Below are 21,952 nucleotides of genomic sequence, written 5' to 3'. Positions count from 1 at the left end.
TCCTGATTGACAGATCAGTGCTCCCATCTTCAACAATTGCAGCTTCAGACCTTAATTCCTGTAAAATACACATACAGAATTATGTTGTGCTTTTTGTAATACCAGTAACTCTATCTGGACCTATACTACATGTATAATACAATAGTAGTGATTTTCAAGCATTATAAACAGCAAGAGTTTCATACCTTGTTATCCTCGTCTCCGTTTCCCTCCATGACCTATTAAAACATTATTATTATTATTATTATTATTATTATTATTATTATTATTATTATTATGTTTATTATGAAGTCTTATGCACAAAAAAGATTAATGCAACACTGGCTCAGGGAATGTACAAGGCTGAAAAACAAATATACTACTGTACTATGTTTACAAACTAATGGAAAGCAAGCCAACTTAGTTCTTATTAGTCAAGCCATAAATATATGACATAACAATAATACTAATAATGCAGTTTTTAAGGTTAATGTTTAAAACGGCTGAGACCAAGCATTAACCAGTGTACATCTACCTCTGCTTCATGGCTCAAACAGTAAACTAAACAATAAGTGACATTAATGAAGCCTTGTACAGAGTGACAGAATTTTGGCCCGATTGGCACATGTTACAGAAGCACAGACGATCTGCATTGACTAAATGCAGTGGTCATAATTTTGGCATTTATTGAGCTTTGTACAAAATCAGTTAAAACCTTTAGTTGTTTTATGGATTAGCCCGATCCGAATATCTCAGATCTATAAGCATAATCCCTAGCGGCTAACTGGCTAAGATGAGCACATTATAACTTGCATCATAGCAGACATGAACTATGTTGTTAATTCTAATAAATTAGTGATTGAGCACCATGTTGCAGTTACAGGCATTTGTTTTACAGTTTGCCCTTTAAATAAATTTAAAACTGTCACTCAAACTGTCACTGTCTTTCTTTGTGTATCTCTCTTTGTCACTCATTTTCTCTGTTTCTCTCTCTCTTTTTGTCATATCAGATGATTGTTTACTTAAACAGTGGTATGCATTATTTCTGCTGATCCAAATAATGAGCTACCACAAAACAAGAAAAAAACAGAGGCAGGCCATTTATTCCTGATAAACCGAGCTGCAAAACCTAAAACTGCAGTATTGAAACTCAGTGCTATCACAACGGCTCTAAGAGCAGACAAGCTTATTCCAGTCTTTAAAAAAATAAATATATATATATATATATATATATATATATATATATATATATATATATATATATATATATATACATTCAGTATCTCACAAAAGTGAGTACACCCCTCACATTTTTGTAAATATTTGATTATATTTTTTCATGTGACAACACTGAAGAAATGACACGTTGCTACAATGTAAAGTAGTGAGTGTACAGCTTGTGTAACAGTGTAAATTTGCTGTCCCCTCAAAATAACTCAACACACAGCCATTAATGTCTAAACCGCTGGCAATAAAAGTGAGTACACCCCTGGTTATGCACATCAAATTTTCATCAGACATCAGTATTAACTCACGAAATCCAGAAAATAAAGAAATCACATTAAAGTCCATAAAGTTATGTGTAATAAAGCAGAATGGCACAGGGAAAAGTGTGTGTGTGTGTGTGTGTGTGTATATATATATATATATATATATATATATATATATATATATATATACATATATATATATATATATAAAATCACATCTTTCACTGTGAATGCTTCCTATTAAAGCATCACCTGTAAAACAGCATTTTTACTGCTCTTTAATCTCTCACGTGCACTCTGCCTACCACATGGTAATTAAATCTATGAGCCTGCAGGCCAAGGCACATGCACAATTGGTTTACCACCTACAATGCACTGTCTGCATGGAGATTGATTGAGCATGATGCAATTTTTTCTAACCAAACTAGATAAAAAATAATAGTTGTTTTTATTCATATGTACAACAATTACCTCAATCAGCTAGATTGTTTAGGTGGTTTTTCAAAATCCTTCAGGAGATGTAGGGATAATGTCTTCATTCACTCTGCTCATGGTGTCTCTTTAGCAATAGCAATGGCTTTAGATATTACTTTTGTATTTAATTGGAAAATAAAGCCTATTTAAGACATTTAAAAATGAAATGCAGCTCAATTAACACAAGTTAACTTTTATTCTTAATATTTTAAAGTTTTTACAACTTTTTTTAAAGGTCTCTGCAAAGAAATCCTCCCCTTCCTTCACTTTTTAACCAGTAACAAACATCCAAATCAGTAATGCATGTTATCCAATCAAAACACACTTGGATCCCCCCACTTGCTGTAATTCACTACGCAGCAAAAATCTGCCAAGCAACCAAAGGTCCTCACAACAAAGGTTATGAGTTCAGTGACGAGTGTTTTGGATTCTAAACAGTGATCATTGATGACACTGAGACCTTCTGGTGGGTTGTAGTGTTTGTTTTTTAATAACACCTGGGGAAAAGATGGCCCTCACAAGGCTGTCCCATGTCAAGGGACACTCACAAGTGTACAAAAACGCGTGTGTGTGTGTGTGTGGTCCCATCCCCAGTTGTTGAGGATGGTGTTGGCCGTCACGCTGCAGCTCGGTCTGCAACTCTGTCTGCAGTAAACAGTAGGAATTATAAACAGTGACACTGATCAGAGATTCGTTGCTTTCTACATTAGTTTCTAATACTTCCTTTCATTTCTTGCTATGATTTTGTATACTTTTTAAATAATTTATTACTCTCTCTCTCCATCTCTTTCTCTCCATCTCTCTCTCTCCATCTCTCTCTCTCCAATAAACACGCTGATCTCATGGGATTGTGTCCTGTCTCCACCTATACATTTTCAATTCAATTCAATTTTATTTGTATAGCGCTTTTTACAATAGACATTGTCTCAAAGCAGCTTTACAGAAATATCAACACAGTATACAGTTATTAAAGGTGCAAATTTATCCCAACTGAGCAAGCCACTGAGTGGCGACGGTGGCAAGGAAAAACTCCCTAAGATGTTTTAAGACGAAGAAACCTTAAGAGGAACCCGACTCAGAAGGGAACCCATCCTCATCTGGGTAACAACAGTTAGTGTGAAAAAGTTCATCGTGGTTTTATATGAAGTCTGTATGGCCTTAGAGGCAGCCGTAGTCCCAGCAATCTGGAATTGGAGTAGATGAGAGCTTCATCCAGAGGTAAGACATCTGAAATGGATAATGCAGGTCTGGAGAGCAGAGAGGATTAGGATCTCTAGTATCTCCATAAAATCGTGTGTGGCTCGGCAGAAGGAGAGAGGGAGAGAAGAGACTGTTAGGACTGTGCTTAGCGTAACAGAAATTCTAGTCATGGTAGGCTTGAGTAAACAAATACGTTTTAAGCCTAGATTTAAACACTGAGACTGTGTCTGAGTCACGAACACTAATTGGAAGACTGTTCCATAACTGTGGGGCTCTATAAGAGAAAGCTCTTCCCCCTGCTGTAGTCTTCACTATTCGAGGTACCGTCAGATAGCCTGCACCTTTTGATCTAAGTATGCAACTGCATAAACCACTTGTAAATCTGCACTTTAATAGGGAAAATCTTATCCCTTGGGTAATACATGTCCATTTTTGTACCAAAATGGATTTGAAAATCACATTCCGTAGATCCTGTACATAACAACTCCTTTCTCACCATTGCACACACATTAGCACAGAGCATTTATTTATGCACACAAAAATAGCAACAGAGCTCAAGAGTGATTTTTTTTAATGCGTTCAATAAAAAAGCATCATGCTAGTGTTATCCAGCAAATAACACCTGCAATAACATGAAAATAGAGCCCTTTATGCACAGTAATTATATATACTCTATTTTTTTTTATGGCTGCAGGACAACTGTTCCAGCGTCATCGCTCCATTATTAGAGAGATATTACCTCTCGCCTATGTATGGTCTGGAATTTACTATTGGCTTCATCGGAAACCTAGTGCTGGTCCTAGGCTATATCTTTTGCCTTCCTGCTTGGAAGTCCACAAACGTGTACCTGTTTATCCTGTCGGTGTCTGACCTCATCTTCCTGTGCATCTTACCTGAGCTGTCTTATAACTACGCTTACAACCAGAAGAAATTCAATACTTCACTATGCATGGTTAATCGCTACATCCTCCATGTGAACTTGTACTCTACCATCCTTTTCATGATGTGGGCAAGTGTGGACCGCTTCTTGTTGCTGTGTCACCCATAGCGTGAACACATCTTGTTGACACTCAAGGCCTCGTTGTGCATCACCATACTGAACTGGATCTGGATAAATGCTCAAATTGCTCCCCTCATCGTCTTCATTATCCAGGACTTGGAGGACAATGGCTGGACAGTGTATCATGATTTTGCAAGCCTTGGAGTGGCCAGAGTTATTCTGATTTACAGCATAGTTCTCAACATAATTGGATATGTGATGCCCTGGTGGGTTTGTTTCTATCATCACAAAGGATGGTTTCTGTACTCATGAAAAGAGAGGAAATGCATACGACATCCTTCCAAAGGCCAGTAAGAATCATGAGGGCTGTGGCAATCATGTTTCTGGTGCTCTACACACCCATCCATATAATGAGGATTGTGCGGATTGCATCTTGGCTTCCTGAATTAAATTTGTCACCGTGCATCGTACACTACATCAATTTGGTTTTCGCAGTGACACGGCCAATTGCATATGCTCACAGTGCCATCAACCCAGTGTTTTACTTTCTCATGACAGACAGCTTTAAAGAAGCACTGCAAGACAAGTGGAGGCAGCTTAAAAGGATGTTAATGGTTGCACTATAAGCAAGTCTGACCTATCAAGCAAAGACAGCACTGATAACAATTGCCTTGCTTTTAAATCTGACTGTTGTGAATATTTATTTACAGATGGGTGACTAAATAAAGCAAAAGCCAGTATAAAGTGTCTTAGTAGAACATTGCCGAAAACATTTTCAGTACACCTTGGTATAGATTTTACAAGTCTCTAGAAGTGTACTGAAGCATTATTCTTCCAAAAGAGATTTACTTAATTTGTTTTGATGATGGTAGCAAGCACTGTCTAACACCGGCAGTTGCATTGAGATCTGATTACTGTGAAGACCATAGCATATGATTTACATTTTAATACTCATTAAACCATTCAGTAAGTCCTTGTGACCTGTGAATGGGGTGCTGTCTTTCTGAAAGAGACCACTCCCAGCAGAATAGTAACGTTTGATCATAGAAAATATTTATTAGTCAGAAGAACTCTGTATTGAATGCAGTGATTCTTTTCTATAAGACAGACAAATTCAAACTTACACTTCAGCAGAAAAGAGCAGTAAAAGTAGAGAACAGTAAGAAACATATCAGTTAGCCTACATTAGACATTTCACTGTCCAATTATAATTACTATTAAAACTATTTTGTTTATATGATTTGAAACTTTGTTGTAGGCTTTTAAAATATTTTTTCTCTAGCCAAAAAAGCAATGTTAACTTAAATACTGTCTTAATGATACATTGAGAAATTTTATTTCACATTAAGGTACTGATGAGATTTTAAAAACTGAAAGATTTTCTTTAAATTTTTCACCTCTCTGTATATCTGTATATATTAAAGAAAGAGAATGGTAGTAAAATTGCAATGTAGCACAAAGTTCACAGAGAAACAGGATGTTTCAGAAAAAGCGTTCTTTATCAGTGTGAGATATCTGTACATTTATTAGTTCTTATTAGTTCATGGAAGTTACATTGTTCCCTGTTTTCTGTCTTGTGATTATATTCATTATATATCATTATATTCTGTAACTTATATAAAACAATTTTTTATTAAATTTAAATGTTACAAATGTTACAAATAGCCAAAATTAAAATAGACATGTACTATATAGTTATTTGTAGATAATATATAGAGATATTTGTAGATATTCAATATAATAGTCTTTTCAATAGTTATTTACACACACACATATACATACATACATATATATACATATATGTATATATACATATATATATATACACACACACACACACACACATATATATACATATACATATATATATATATATATATATATATATATATATATATATATATATATATATATATATACATATATATATATATATATATATAAAGTGAGTACACCCCTAAGTGAAAATGTTCAAATTGGGCCCAAAGTGTCAATATTTTGTGTGGCCACCATTATTTTTCAGCACTGCCTTAACCCTCTTGGGCATGGAGTTCAGCAGAGCTTCACAGGTTGCCACTGGAGTCCTCTTCCACTCCTCCATGCCGACATCACGGAGCTGGTGGATCTTAGAGACCTTGTGGTCCTCCACCTTCCGTTTGAGGATGCCCCACAGATGCTGGTTCTGTTACATTTTCACTGGCCATGCACACAGTAAACAGGGACATCAACTATCATAATGGGTTGGAATGGTATAAACCCGGGGTGACCAACACGGTGCCCGCGGGCACTAGGTCGGCCCCAAGGACCACGAGTCGCCCGTAGACCTGTTCTAAAAAAAAAAAACACAACTCACAAGTGAGCTGCGTCTAAAATTTGATCTGCGTTTCTAATAAAATTTCATTATTTATTTATTATACTGTCAAATGTTTATTCCCATATTGAAGTTGAAAAGGTATAGTTCAAAGGTCAGTTCGTGGAGAGTAAGCCTTCGGGTGGGCTGAATGCGGTTTCTTGCCCCAAAAACATGGCCGAAAAAAGAAAGAAAACTTATAATTTTCACAGTGAATGGGAGGAAGAGTTCTTTTTTACTACTGTAAAAGAAACCTGCGTGTATTTAATTTGCGGGACGACGGCAAAGCAGCACCATGTGAAGAGACACTTCACTACGCGTCACAAAAGCTACCATGCTAACTACCCACTGGGCAGCGCGCTAGGGGCAGAAAAAGCCCGTGAGCTAAAGGCAGCTTTGGGTAAGTAGCAGTCTTTTTTTTCACGAGACCGTCGAAAAACACCTAAAAAGCAAGTGAGGCCTCGTGAAAATCATAAACAGCATCCGCTCCAAAGCAAGACAGTTCAGGATATTCAAGGTGCTATTGGAGGAGATGTCAGCTGAATATGGTGACCTGCTGCTACACACAGAAATCCGATGGCTCAACAGAGGACGAGTTTTACTTCCTGGTTTTGTTTTGTTTTTTGGTCACTTTTGGGTGAAATCAAAGAGTTCATGCAGACCAAAGGCAAAGACGTCTCGCTGCTAGAGGACACAGAGTGGACACTCGACCTTGCATTTTTAACGGACATTACTGCGAAACTAAACCACTTGAACTGCGAGCTGCAAGGCAAGGGTAAGACTGTTGTTGATATGATAAGTGCTTTAAATCCATTTAAAGCCAAGATGAACATTTTCTCTGTGCATACACAGAGAAAAAAGGTGCTGCACTTTCCCTCTGTGCAGTCAGTGCTGAAAGACAATGCTTCTGCATCTGAGACATTTGACAAAGTTGCAGAAAAGTACTGTCAAGTCATAAACAGACTTGGGCAAGAGTTTGAGAATAGGTTTTGTGACCTTGATCAGCTTGAGGCATGTGTGTCACTCATTTCCAATCCTTTTATGAACGTGGACATAACATGCATTGCTGAGCAGCTTAGTGCAATGTTCAACTTAGATGCTGAACAGGTGGAGCTTGAAATCATAACATTGCAAAATGACCTCAAAGTCGACCAGACTGCAGCAAACGTTTGGTGCCTTTTTGACACAGAAAAGTACAGTGTGGTATGCACAGCACCTATGAAGGTTGCCAGCCTTATTGGTTCAAAATATCTCTGTGAATCAGTGTTTTCTGACATGAACTTCATCAAGAACAAACACAGAGCACGCCTCACTGATGCACATCTTCAAGACTCACTCAGAGTTGCAGTGTCAAGTTACACACCAGATTACAATACACTGGTGAACAGCATGCAATGCCAGTCTTCCCACTAACAAAGAAACAGATACCAGATGTTGTCAATGGCAACATGGCAGTGCCATGGCAAAGTTGAATTAAAATATTGAAAAATTGTGTTCAATTCAAAAGTGTGTTCATGGAATGTAACCAAATCTGTGGCATTTTTAACAAAATTATATCTGTCATTAGTTCAAAATGTGATCAGATTTATTTAAAAATATGATAGTTGATTGCTACATAAACACTACATAATTGATAACTTTTTCAAATATGGTGCAACATAGTTCATGATTTGTTAAAATGGTTTGTCAGTGGCTAGTGACAATGGGAAATTTTTCCTATGAAATGTTGTAGAAGTGATCATCTCAAAATTTAAACAATTGCTGAGATTAATAGAAATAAAGTGTTGAATATTGATATCTGTTTCCCACCTTGTTAATTCATTGTTGATAATTATTGTGAGAAATCGTTAAGGTGATCAGTGTCTTCACATAGATGGGTATCATTTATCATTAATAATAATATATAACTAAAGGCAAACTGAGCAAATTTGTTATTTCAGAAGAGTGTATAAAACTGGTAGCCCTTTGTATGACTCAGTACCCATGAAGTAGCTCTCAGTTTCAAAAAGGTTGGTGAGCCCTGTTCTAGATCATTACACAGCTCTGCACACCTTCGGTGATGCCTGTCAACGTAGTATCCTGCATGTAGTATTAATAAAGGCAAACAGGCCTGGAAAATGTACATTTAAAGACATTTGGCTTTAAAATTTGGACTTTAAAGACTGGGTTTTAAAAGTTGATAACAGAAAAGCTATATGTAAAGTTTGCAGAACTACTGTCAACCTTTCAAATATGTGAGAGGGGGAAAGAAGCATATTGCCCATGTGAATCCAGCGAAGCGGCCGAATAGAGCATCATCTTCAACTGATAAAATTACCCGAGTGCCTATCGCTGTGCTATTCCGGCTGGCAATGAGAGATATGCAGTCGAATGAAGCCGCTCCCAGCCTCAACAGTAAAGACCGCAGAATGAGATGCAGTGGGGCGCACCTTGGCTTAGCACCAGCAGAGACCCTGGAGGCTGAAATCTTGTGGTGTCTAAAGCTTATCGTGTCCCGCTGTTCATACAGTTCATCAGAACACAGTAGTATGTATGTACCTACCCTGTATTATCAGCTCTATTAATCTTATTTGACAGTTTTTGGCATAGCACCATACTGAAAATCACTGCTGATGGACAGGATCATGTCTCTGAAGAATGGATATGCTTTGCTATTTGATGAAAGCTTGAACAGGAAGACCCAAACAAAGCAAAAGGACGTTCATTTTGAGTCAAGATTTTGGGACAACGATGCCATCACTACACGCTATTTCAATTCTGAATTCATGGGCCACTCTACAGCAGAGGACATGGTGGAAGTCTTCCACAAGTCAACAGAGGCGTTAAGTTATAAAGATATTGTGCAGCTGTCAATGGATGGACCTAATGTCCATTTTAAATTCCATGACCTTAGACAAGCTGAACTTCAGAAAGATGTCAATACTGTGCTACTGAATGTAGGAAGCTGTGGCCTGCATAGTTTGCATGGGGCATTTAAAAAGGGTGCAGATTCCTTAGTCCTGAATGTATGGCAATGTTTAAGCATTGCTTATTGACTACTCAAAGATTCCCCTGCCCGCAGAGAGGATTGCGCCAAAGCTGTTGGTCAGTTGTCTCCTCTTATGCCTCTTAAATTCTGTAAAACTAGATGGATAGAGAATGTCCCAGTTACAGAAAGAATGATTAAGATGCTTCTAGACTTAAAGATATATGTAAATGCGGTTGAGACAGGCAAATTCCCCACCCCAGGTACAAAATCCTATACTATCAGTCTTCTGTTCAATGTACTGTTGGTACAAAGACACGAAACAGTACATTGAACAGAAGACTGATAGTAACACTATATTGTAAAATTACCATTGATGGGATGGATATTTGTGCTGGGTAGGGCTGCACGATTATGGCCAAAATGATAATCCCGATTATTTTGATCAATATTGAGATCTCGATTATTCATTGATTTTAGGGACAAAATATTTTTATTGCACATTGACATTTAAATAAACAGACCGCTGCTTTCACCTCCATGTTGTGCTACATTCCTGCTAATGTACAAATCCTTAACAGTGTTTACAGGAGGAGAGACGCAAGACAATTTCTTTTAGGAGCTCATAATTACAAAAATTTAGGAGCACTGTTGAAGTTTAGGTTTGTGGGTTTTTTTTTTTGTTTTTTTTTTAAAGAGATGGTAACGTTAATGTGCTACAACATAAGTAAATATAAGTAGGCATGAGAAAACTTGAGCTGAACAATTATGACAGAATTTAGGAACATAGTGTGAGCCATGACACATTAATTTACCTTCTGATAATCTAAATTTAATATTTTCAGCTAATTTTACAGACTGTATGCAAAAAACAATTAATTGATTAATTGATAAATAAACAAGCATAAAATATTTATTTTTAAATATCTTAAACAATAAAGAGTCCTAATTAAAAGCAAACTAACACAAGCATGATCCATATTAGGAAAAAGAAGGCTCATAGCTTTCAGTCACATATTTAGCCTAGAAAATCCCAGTAATCTGCGAGTGAGTACACATTTCCTCCAGAAGTTTATTTACAAGATTCAATATACAAAATTACAATATATTTACAAATTACAAAATTTGTTTACAATATACAAAATGAAAATTCAATTCAATTTTATTTGTATAGCGCTTTTTACAATAGACATTGTCTCAAAGCAGTTTTACAGAAATATCAACACGGTATACAGATATTAAAGGTGTGAATTTATCCCAACTGAGCAAGCCACTGAGTGGCGACGGTGGCAAGGAGAAACTCCCTAAGATGTTTTAAGAGGAAGAAACCTTGAGAGGAACCCGACTCAGAAGGGAACCCATCCTCATCTGGGTAACAACAGATATTGTGAAAAAGTTCATTATGGATTTATATGAAGTCTGTATGGCGTTAAGAGCAGCCGTAGTCCCAGCAGTCTGGAATTAAAGAAGATTTGAGCTCCATCCAGAGGCAGAAAGGATCTGGATCTCTAGTATCTCCATAAATTCGTGTGGGGCTCGGCGAAAGGAGAGAGGGAGAAAGTAGAACAGAATCTAGTCAGGGTAGGCTTGAGTAAACAAATACGTTTTAAGCTTAGACTTAAACACTGAGACTGTGTCTGAGTCCCGAACACTAATAGGAAGACTGTTCCATAACTGTGGGGCTCTATAAGAGAAAGCTCTTCCCCCTGCTGTAGCCTTCACTATTCGAGGTACCATCAGATAGCCTGCATCTTTTGATCTAAGTAGGCGTGGCGGATCATATAAAACCAAAAGGTCGCTTAGATATTGTGGCGCGAGACCATTTAGTGCTTTATAGGTTAATAAGAGTATTTTATAATTAATGCAAGATTTTACTGGGAGCCAATGCAGTATTGATAATATCGGTGTGATATGGTCGTATCTTCTAGAAAACTCATATCACTTCGTGTTCCTCTTTCTGTTTTGTTGCTAAGCTAACACTTTGCTCACTATCCGTTTCCTCTTTGTTAGACATTCTCTTTTCCTTTTTCTCGATCGTACTATGTTCCATACACTCCTATCTCTCCCGCCATCTTCTTCAAACCCCATCTCACTTCCTGATTCGTCACTTCCTTCTGCCATCTCCTGCCCACTCCTTCCCCCCTGCTTCTTCTTCTTTTTCTTCTTGTACTGTTTATTGGCGGTTGTCAGCTTTTGGTGCATTACCGCCACCTACTGAACTGGAGTGTGGTGCGTCAACGCTTTAGGGGGAAAAAATGAAAAAAACTTATTATTATAACCCATCCATCCATCTTCTGTACCGCTTATCCTACTGGGTCACGGGGAACCTTGCAACCTATCCCATGGAGCATCGGGCACAAGGCAGGGTACACCCTCGACAGGGTGCCAGCCCATCGCAGGGCACAATCAAATACATATTTGTGCATGTCTTTGGACATTCATAAATAAACACCATGAGGTTAGGTAGAGCGACCTAACAAGCTGATGCAGATGTACAGGTGACAGCTGTATAGTGCATTAACACACAGTGTAGTAGTCAAGTTGTCATGGTTTTAAATATAAAAACAGAGGCTCATAGGAACGTCCTAGTTATGGAGGGTTCACACTGTATAGACAGCGTCTGCAGACTCTTCTCATTGGTCTCCACTGTGAGGTTAGACAGGTACTGCTTGACCTTGGGTGCCATTTGTGTGTCCTCGTACAGCTTCTTATGCCTACGCGTCTGAGTCACGTCCAGGACATCTGCATTGGCACGTCCCCGGTTCAGACACCTACACACACACACACACACAGGAGTGAGTACGGCTGGGGGGTAGGGGGGATTTAGGCCACAGTGCTCTCAGACACAGACATGCAGGAAGTTGCATTCTTTGCATTCGTAGAACATTCCATGCGTTTTGTATCTCAGCCAATCAGGCGAAAGGGCAGAGAAGAGCAAGGGTTTTTTTGTTTAACTGAATGGGAATGGGGTTAGGGGAACAGATGGCAACTGAAAAATTTCCAGATCTATCTGGCTGTATACTGAGGTTTACCGAATCAGTCCTTTGACGAATCATTATAAACACCCCTGTCTTTTTCAAGCTAATTTGTTCTTCAGTGAAGTGCAGCCTAAAGTGAGGACAGGACCGGACACATCTTCGTGACACAGGTTTGAACAAACACACTCACCTGGTGCGGAACAGCAGCTCCGCGTCCACGTTGACGGCTGCCATCCGACCCACATGTCTGATCTCTTTAGCGATCATACGCAGCTTCTCAAGGTTCACCAGGCCATCCACCATAGAATCATTGCCTAAAGAGAGGCGAGAGGTTTTCAAGCTCAAGCCATACTGGTTCCATCAAGCAATGTGAAACAGGAAGTTGTATTATGGAAACGCTTGCATAGTAGTGCATTTTTACTTTAATATTGTGATTGATACTAGTTTACTTGGATGAAACTTAGAATTAGGTCTAAAACATTTATAATAAGAGTGTCCCTGAGTGAGAGAATTGCACATCTGCTAGTAAAATCCCTCCTGTCTTACCGTCATGGAGGAAGGTGAGGTCTTTTATGAAAATTGGGAAAAGAGGGATGATTGGCAGCTGCATGTTCTGGCTTTTAAGAACGTTTCGGTACTTGGCCATGTTTCTGGATGGGTCAAACAGGTCCTGCAGGTCATTGAAAAGCTTCTCATACTTGCTGGGAAGTTTCTTCCAAGTTCCTCGCATTCTGGACACGGGCGCCAGATTTAGACCACTGAAAAACATAAATGGTCGAATTACAGTGAAATCTGATGCTTTCATGGCAGAAGACTAGACAAAGCTGGTGTGTAAGAGTCTGTCATCTCAGCGCTCCAACCCACACCGACCTCTGTAAATGTAGCAATTTCACAACAACCAGTGATTTATGTAACTCTGAATTTTAAACACTGAGGCATGTGAGAACTGAGCAAGCTTTCATCCTTCTTTACTCACCTGATGATAGCGAACATGGAGTTGAAGTTCTTGCACTCGCGGCAGTACAGGGCGATCTTGATGAAATGCTTGATGATCTCCATGCGCTTCAACTGGTTGGGTTCCCTCAGCACCTCAGTGGCCACCCAGAAGGTCTCTCGGTTTATGGACTCATAGAAGAGCTTGAGGCCAGAAGTTCGGGGCAAGCATGACCGCAACCTGAAGAGGTCATCGATGTACTCGGTGGGCTCAATGGCATGGAAGAGCTCGAAGGCACGCACTGAGAGCTGCGTGGCCACTTCCACCGCGCTTAATTGCAGCAGGCTGATGTGACTCTCCCTCAAAAGCTCGTGGGCGTCCGGTTTCGACTGCTTCACTCTGACACTGCTGTCATCCTGGGACTGGACTACACCAGTAGGGAGAGTCTTGCCAAAGATCTTCTTGGGCTTGTTCCTTCCGCCCACTGTGTTGGCCTTGGCTTTCTCGCTTGCTTTCTCGAGACCCATCACTTGCTCCACATCCACAGCCAGGTCTGGGATGGAGTAACGGCTCGCTTTCTTAATATCCCCGATCTTGGGAATGTGGGGAGCCCCATTCTTCCTGTCCAGCTTTTCCTTGTGGTCAGGTTCTTGGTCGTGCTCAAGTCGAGCCAGAAGTTCCTTAAACACTAAGAGAAGATGGTGTCTTAATTATGTTTGCTCAGAGAGTACATGTTCATTACACTTACTCAAAGTGCTGATCTTGGATCAGTTTTTATACCAATTACAACCTAATGAAACAAGGAAGTTAGCTGAGTATGGATTAAATAGCAATCAATGTTGAATCTTGAGTTTGGCCACGTCACGTCCCAGCAAAAGATGAACTTTTACCAATAACACTGTTGTGTAGCAATAACTGAATCTTGCATTAGAAGTAACGCATCTTAGATTAATTCTCAGTCGGACATCCATCACCAATAAGTCTGACAGTGGTCTACGACTTAACCTTTGGCTTTTTTTTCCCCCAGTCTTCACATTTCTTTCTCAAAAGATTACTTTGTTCTTGGTGTGTAATTTACCGAAGAAACTTGTTTTCACAGTAATAGACAGATGTTTGTTGCTGCGCAGGATCTCATTTGCTTTGGACAGTGGTACACTCTCAAAGTTCTGCCCATTTGCCTCCAGGATCTAAGACACAACACAGAGAAAATTATTTATTTATGGATTGTCATGTTTTCCAAAAAAGTCAGCAGATTATTTTAAAATGAAATTAGACCTAGGACACTGAGGACTGACCAAGACATTGTGAATGTGGACTAGGGCGGTCAAAATGCATATGAGGACTGAAGCACTTCTTTCGTGGCTCATATTCGAGACAGTACATGTATAATGTATGTATAATACATAACTCCTAGTAGAAGTTATAACGTGTATACTGTACACAAGGTCTGCTAGGTCTCCTCAGGGGCAGAGAGGAATAGGAAGGCCAAAGTGTACTCGCTTGACATCCAAGTCACACTTTCATCTTGGAAGGTTTTACAGTAACTACCATAGTAAGTTAATATCGAGAGTTCAAAACACCTGTGCAACTGTCAGTCATTCCAGATCAAGATAAGAAGAAAGCCTTTATTTGTAACATACATTACAGTATGGCGACAGACTGGGGTTTTGGGCTTTTGGGCTTTTTGGGCGACAGACCGGGGTTTTGGGCTTGAACCTACACTAAGCCACCACTGCCAATTGGCTCATCTGTTGTTTTTATTGGGGGAAAAAGGGATTCATTCTGAGTGATACATCATCACAGCACACTCCTATGCAAAATATGTAAAGGTCAGCACATCTGTAATTGTCTTGCATTGAACCGGCTTCAACTCAGTGCTCTATAGCTACACCTGACCATGCCTATACAAGATATTATGAGAAGTACCCGATCTCCACGTTTGAGGCCTGCTTCTGCAGCTCTGCTGCCCGGCTCCACATTCTCAATGAAGATGCTTAAGCCTTTCTCTGAGCCACTGAGCAGGCTGAAGGGCAGAGGAGCCTTGCGTGATGGCTTAGTCAGATTCACCACCCTCAGCTTGGCTTTGGCAGCACAAGCTATGTTCAACAGCTTCAAGTGCCCAAACATTTTCTGTTCATCACACAAGAGCAGAGAGATCATAGTGGGTTAGGGCCAGTGTTGTTTTTAAAAAAACAAAAAAAAAACAAAAAACATTTGTAGTGACAAAATTTAAAAAAATAATAATGATTTTTAAAAAAGCCACTGACCTCCCTCTTCAGATTATTCTCAAACTCTTCGAGAAAGTGCATCATCTCAGAGTCATCTTCAAAGTCATTAAAGTGATTGTTCACCCACAGCAAGAATACCAGTGCAACCTGGGAACACAAACATTTATGCAAACGTTAGAATATAAAGTTTAAGTAAAAAGTCCACTATTAGTATTATTATTATCTTCATTAAAAAATTATATTCATTCTGTCCAAAAAATCTGATAATTACTAATACAATTTTTTTCATTGTGTTCTTATTCTATTAAAGCAGTAAAGATGGTAGTGCATGACACAGAGTAATGTAGGTTAAAAAAAAAAAGATAGGATAACATACATACATATAGTATGTATAAGGGTGCCAATAATTTTGTTGACAGTATATATGTGCAAAATGTCTTCTGTTGATTATAAAATGCATTTTATTTATAAGATATTACTAAGCAAGTACATTATAAAATAACTTGGTATACAGCCAGTATCTCAGTGAACACACTAGTATTTCGTAAAGTGTTTTTTTTTTCTGTTTCATCACACAAGAGCACAGAGGTTCTGTGATGTGTTGATCTTTACAGTACCTTCTCCCTGAGGCTGGGGTCATGGAACCACTCCAGCAGTTTCATTCCCACCACCATCGGGCTGGACAGGAAGGTGCGACAGGTGAGCAGGAAGTCCTCAATATAGGTAGGGTCCACCACTAAGTGCTCCTCCACCAGGTGCATGGTCAGACGCTCTGTCGTGCCCTGTGGTATGGAAGAACTATTAGATCTGCCATTTGTTAGTGAATACATGTTAAGAGGCTACTTTCTGTGACCATATCTTGTTCCTGCAATAAGCAAGGTATCTTCACACATATTTTTTGTGCTCTGTTCAGCAGATTTTTATGCTCTGGAATCGATTAGGGCGTGTGCTCAATACACATCTATGTGATTCAGTCTAAACTCTGTCAATCGCCCGATTACGCACTGAATCGCTCAGCTTAACAGAACAAATCCTCCTCATTAAGGCGAATAACACTCCCAATGTCATTTCAAGCAAAGTTTACAGTATGTCTAATGCTATATTCAGACAAGGTTAAATTTACATTGGGTTCTGAGGTAATCCCATCATATTTTTTGCTTACTTTATTTCTCCTGAGGAAATTATAGACCAAATTACATATCGTATTTTTTAAATTTATTTAACTCAGATCATTTTAGTCCTAACTGAACAGACATTTGACATCTAAACATTACCAGCAGTTCATCGTCTATCCCACAAATCCATTTTAAACACTTCCCAAATCGAGAAAGCAGAAAAGTGGGATGCTGTAAGATGATTAAAAGGGCTATTACCTCAGTTACACGTGAATATAAAGGGTCATTTGTATTTGCTGTTAACTACACGTGTTCAAGTTGGCCACCATGCATATCCTGCTGTCATTTGTCGTGTCACTTTTGCACGTCCAAAATAGTGTAAATAGTGTAAGCAGTATAACACCATGTGACCCTGTGTCAACACAAACCAATGTGGTCACAAATCGCACACTTATTTATTGCTCTAGATCGTTGGTGAGTATTAACGCTGATGGTTTTCCTATTACAGTTAGGGTTTGAATCTTAAAAATGGCTTTAAATATCGGGTCAGAGTTTTAGATTTGAGACTGCCCGATAATTAACAATCGCACCAACTGAAGAAGGTTTTAAAGAGAAACCGAGCTCATTCGTGTGTTTTAACGTCACTGTGTATGAAATAGCTAAGCATTACAGTTCGACTTGGAAACCGGGTGGACTGAGACTTTCAGGTTCACACCTGATTGTCTTCCCATTGATCGAAATCATCCGACTCCAATTTCACCTTCAAATTAAACTGCTAACCCCAGAAGTTCACACACGTTTGCCACTCAAAGATATGTAATATTATATTATTATTCCTAAATCAATAAACTACCAAGTATAATATTTTTGTCTCACTGGTTGAACTGGGTTCTCTTTGTCGACTTTTAGGACTTGATGATGTTTTACGTCACATTTATGTAGATAAATAGAACATCCTAAAGGGTTCACAAACTTTCAAGTGCCACTGTACATGTGGTGAAAGTGAAGTATTACTGTATTGCCACTATATCATGTAACTTTTAGTCTTCAAGGCATAAACAAATAAATATAATATCATCATCTAAATAGTGAAAGTAATCTTGTCCGAACAGTTTTTAAGAATAACTGACGTTGAGTAATAAACAAGGATTAAATTTTTTTTTTTAGCGAAACTACAATTAAGCACAAACATTCTCAGACTCTCACCTTGACGACAACGTCTCCTTTTCTGGTGCTGGTCTGATGGAGCTCGCGATGTTCTTCGACTGTGCCGATTTCCCCCTCCTCCTCCGACTTCTGTATGTTCTTCTCCACCTGGTTCATGATGCAGCAGAAGTGAGAGAAAAAAAGAGAGAACATGGCAGTCAATGAGAACATGTCTCTTAATTTTTAGAGGCTAAAAATTCCAATAACCGAAATATTGCCTGATGCAATTTTATGGACAAACATTACGCCTGTGAACTTAACTTTAAAACTAATGGTATCTATCATATAGAACCATGATGTCTTCACAACTAGCAGTAATAGATCGCAACTTTCAATCTCCTGCAATTCTGTGGTTGCAAAAAACAGCATCACATTTATGATTGTGGTGTTTCTATAGCACAGTTAGAGAGACTTGGAATTGCCAGTTTATCACTGATTTGTTCTGATGCTAAAAAATTCTGTGGAACGATAGAGGACAAGTACAGACAAGTACATATCTATCTGCATTAACGCTGCCCTCACAGATTCCATGGGCACTGACACACCCCCATACCATGACAGAAGGAGATAAATAAGATATCAGAGCACTCAGGGAGACTGTTACAAACAGGTAATGATGGTTTCTTCATTCAGAATGGGAAGAAATGGAGTGTGAGGGGGAAAAGTAGCTGGCAGAGAGATTGCCAAACATCCTAAATTGAAATCTGAAGGAACGTTAATGTGATATATGATGAGTCTGGTGGACTGAAATACTGCCAAAGTTTTGCCATATTTTGTCTAATCCACTCCCATTATGTACTCACTCATTATTTTAAAGCACCATAAAAGAAGCGATTATAAGGACTACATGGAATTGGGGGGGAGACTCTCTCAGGCTGCCTAGAAACCCTGAAACATATGGAAGCTGCTGTCTTCTGCAACACTGACAAAAAAAATGTCCTATTTATATAGTGTCTTTTGTGAACTCAATGTGGCTTGATAGTGAGTCCAAGAAAAAGCAAGAAAAATAGCCAAAAAGTCATTTCCGTGGTCTCACCCGACAGTCGTCCACCTTGGAGTTCTTCCTTCCTTTCATGAACTCTTTCTCCCTCTTGGGAGAGACACTGAAGCTGTTGCCCATGTTGAAGATCTCGGTACGTCACCTCAACCAAACAGTTCAGAATCACACACTATGAAGCTCAAATAATTATATTAAACAGCCAAATAAACACCAACAACTTGTCACTAGGTGGAATCCAACAGAAATAAGATGATCCACACAGAATTTAGAACCATGGTGTTTACTTTCAAATTTCAAATACCATGGTTACAAGAAATCTGTCTTGGTGTACTGGTGCTTAAGGCAATAACAGTAAAGTACAAGAAATAAAATAAACAAGAGAGAATGTTATGAAAATGAGACACACACACAAAAAAACTATAAAGCTATGAAAACTATGGGCATAAATATTTAAAACACAGTAATGTGCACAAGTTTTAGATTTTTTATTTTATTCTACATTATCGAGTCAGTACAAAAACATTTTAGATTTCCAAACATTAGTTTTCCAGCACAACATTAAATGTTACAGAAAAATGTGTGTACATCAGTAAAGAAAGCAGCATATTACGTGGTAAGAGACAATTTTCAGAGAAATAACACAATGAAGGCTGCTGGGTTTTGCTGAAAAATAAGAAACAAGTACGACAGTCAAAGTCTCCAGAAGGTGCAAGATGCTCAATAAAACTTACAGCTCACTTCCTTATAAAACTGCACCAATTCTACCTGACTACTAATAAAAAAACATTTTAAAGTAAAGGGTCGTCACACCAAATAGCAGCTTTGCTTCATTTATTACCGTTTACTGCTCTTTATAGCGCCATTTTTTTAAAACGTAGAAACAGTTCATTTCATTATTTCTGAAGGCATCTTTGCTCTACAGCGTTTATTTGCATGTGTCTAAGACTATTGCACAGTACTGTGTTAATAAAATAAAAATAAAGTGTACGTTAGTGTAGGATTTGCAAAAGTGGGCCAGTGCAAATGCTCACAGTTTGAAGTAAAAAGGTGCAGAATAGCAGTCCGAGTCATGTGCGTTAATGTAATGCGTATGAAACAACAGTGTGGGGTTGTTCGTTAATGGAACGTGTAATGTCCATGGAGGTGGATAAGAGATCATGGTGGATATTGAGTATTGTTAATGAGGCCAGTTGTGGATGGAAAGAAACCGTTTTTGTGGCGTGAGATTTTTGTCTTGATGAACCGCAGAACTCAAATTCAAAACTTCCTTAATATCACTAACTCGACAAAGGTCAAAAATCATCCATCTCTTGTGATTATATATTTTATGTATTTTATTCAGGTGCGGGTGTGTCTCACCGATGTCATCGTCCATGCAGTCCATGCGTTCTTTCTCCAGGCAGACACGGACGATGTCTCGGCTCGTGAGTGGATCGGAAAAGTGCAAGAAATCTGATTTTACAAAGGATAATCAATCCAGTGTGTTTACATGCACTTCAGTAATCTGATCATGGGAACACATATAAAATTCTGATTTCTTCTATCAATCATACAGTATCTAGGTGCTGAATGTAGATGCAGATGTAATAAAAAAATTTAAAAACATATAAATGTTTTGAATTAACTCATATTTAGGGGTCTTAATAACAGTCTTTTAGTCTTTACCAACTTTAATCCAGCATAACCTAACACATAGCATGTTGCTTACACACTGTAAAAAAAAAAAAAAAAAAAAAAAAAAAAAATTATTGACTTAACTTAATATATTAAGTGGCACTTTTCCTTTTTTTTGTTTTCTGAACTTCAGTAGAAAAGTTCACTTTCGAAAACAAAAAAGTAATCTTAAATTATAAGATGTAGTTAGGAAAGTTTAGTTATCTTCTTTATTCAGCTGAAATCTATGTTGCCTCAACTAGCATTTAAGTTCATACTTCAAAGGCCCAGTAGAAACACAAACACTTACAGTACAAGCCTTGTACATAAGTTGACCAATAAAATGTGGTTCAAATGTATTTAAATATTTTAATTTCTGCCTCAATTCTCAAATCAAACAACCAAAAATAAATTATATCATTACAAAAATGTGTATTGTCTTTTCTTCAACAAATGTTATCAATAATTCAACAAACTCTACCTGCAACACATTTACTTTCCTTAGAACTTTGCTCCACAAAAAAACACACACAACATTGTTGAAGTAGACAATAAACCAATATCTCTGCTATGAACCAGAACCCTGAACAGGGTGCCAGTCCATCGCAGAGCACAATCACATACACACGCACACCAATTCATTTAATTCCGGACAAATGATTATTGTTGTTATACTTAGTACCGTATTTAAACTGTTGCGTTTATAATGTGATTTGCACTGTAAATACGTTCCACTTTTATCTGCTGCATGTACAAATACTCTTGTAAGAAATTTACATTGACATAAGACAGACATCGAGTCAACAAAAATGTCAAATCTCGAAGTATAGAATTCCGCCACCACCTCCGATGGGCGACGTACAGTGCTATGCCTGGAATCTGGGATTTGCACAAGCCAGAAAAAAAGATAAAACTAAAAGAAAATAAAGTAATAAAACCATGTAAAAGGTGGAGATAATCTAATAAGGAAAACACTAGACCAATGTCCTTTTTGTAAGCAAGAAGATTGAAGAATTTGGAACTGGATTTGGACCATGTAATCTTGATTATTTACCTAGGTTACCTGATAGAATTTGTCATTTGGCTCATAGCTTGCTATTTTATTGTGTGTATATAGCGTTACGATCCAGTCTAGGTTAGGCTGCACAGAGTACACCAGCTCCGGATGCAAAGGAAATGAGATCTTTATAAGGGAAGCCGGGAACGACGCCAAAGGGTTCCAACAAAGGTGGTGGTATATTGTAAAAGTAGGCAAGTGCATCCAAAATTGTACATGGAAATAAAAAAGAACGAAGCATGACTTCAGAATGGGCCAATTCCAAAATAATAAACAAAAGAATTCTTCTTTTTGGAGCTTCCTTACCTGAATGAATACAATTC

The 21,952-nt window shown here is 38.3% G+C and overlaps 1 protein-coding gene, 1 long non-coding RNA gene and 1 pseudogene across 2 annotated transcripts; 2 read left to right on the top strand and 1 right to left on the bottom strand.

The window, feature by feature from the left end:
* Positions 1–3,828: 3,828 nt before the first annotated feature.
* On the top strand, positions 3,829–5,480 carry LOC128630607 (succinate receptor 1-like; annotated as a pseudogene).
* Positions 5,481–6,233: 753 nt separating this feature from the next.
* On the top strand, positions 6,234–21,005 carry LOC124627711 (uncharacterized). Its single transcript, XR_006982202.2, has 3 exons — positions 6,234–7,268; positions 16,213–16,297; positions 20,262–21,005. It is a non-coding gene; the product is annotated as an uncharacterized LOC124627711 (long non-coding RNA).
* LOC108262908 (rap guanine nucleotide exchange factor 2-like) lies at positions 10,374–14,330 on the bottom strand. Its single transcript, XM_017463260.3, has 4 exons — positions 13,413–14,330; positions 12,983–13,194; positions 12,627–12,750; positions 10,374–12,229 (listed from the first exon to the last, which is right to left on the bottom strand). The coding sequence occupies exons 1-4, from the start codon at positions 13,895–13,897 to the stop codon at positions 12,031–12,033; spliced, it is 1,020 nt and encodes a 339-aa protein (XP_017318749.2). The 5' UTR covers positions 13,898–14,330; the 3' UTR covers positions 10,374–12,030.
* Positions 21,006–21,952: the final 947 nt, after the last annotated feature.

Source organism: Ictalurus punctatus, chromosome 3 (genome assembly GCF_001660625.3).
Source record: "Ictalurus punctatus breed USDA103 chromosome 3, Coco_2.0, whole genome shotgun sequence".
NCBI lineage: Eukaryota > Metazoa > Chordata > Actinopteri > Siluriformes > Ictaluridae > Ictalurus > Ictalurus punctatus.
This window is presented reverse-complemented; position numbering and strand designations above follow the sequence as displayed.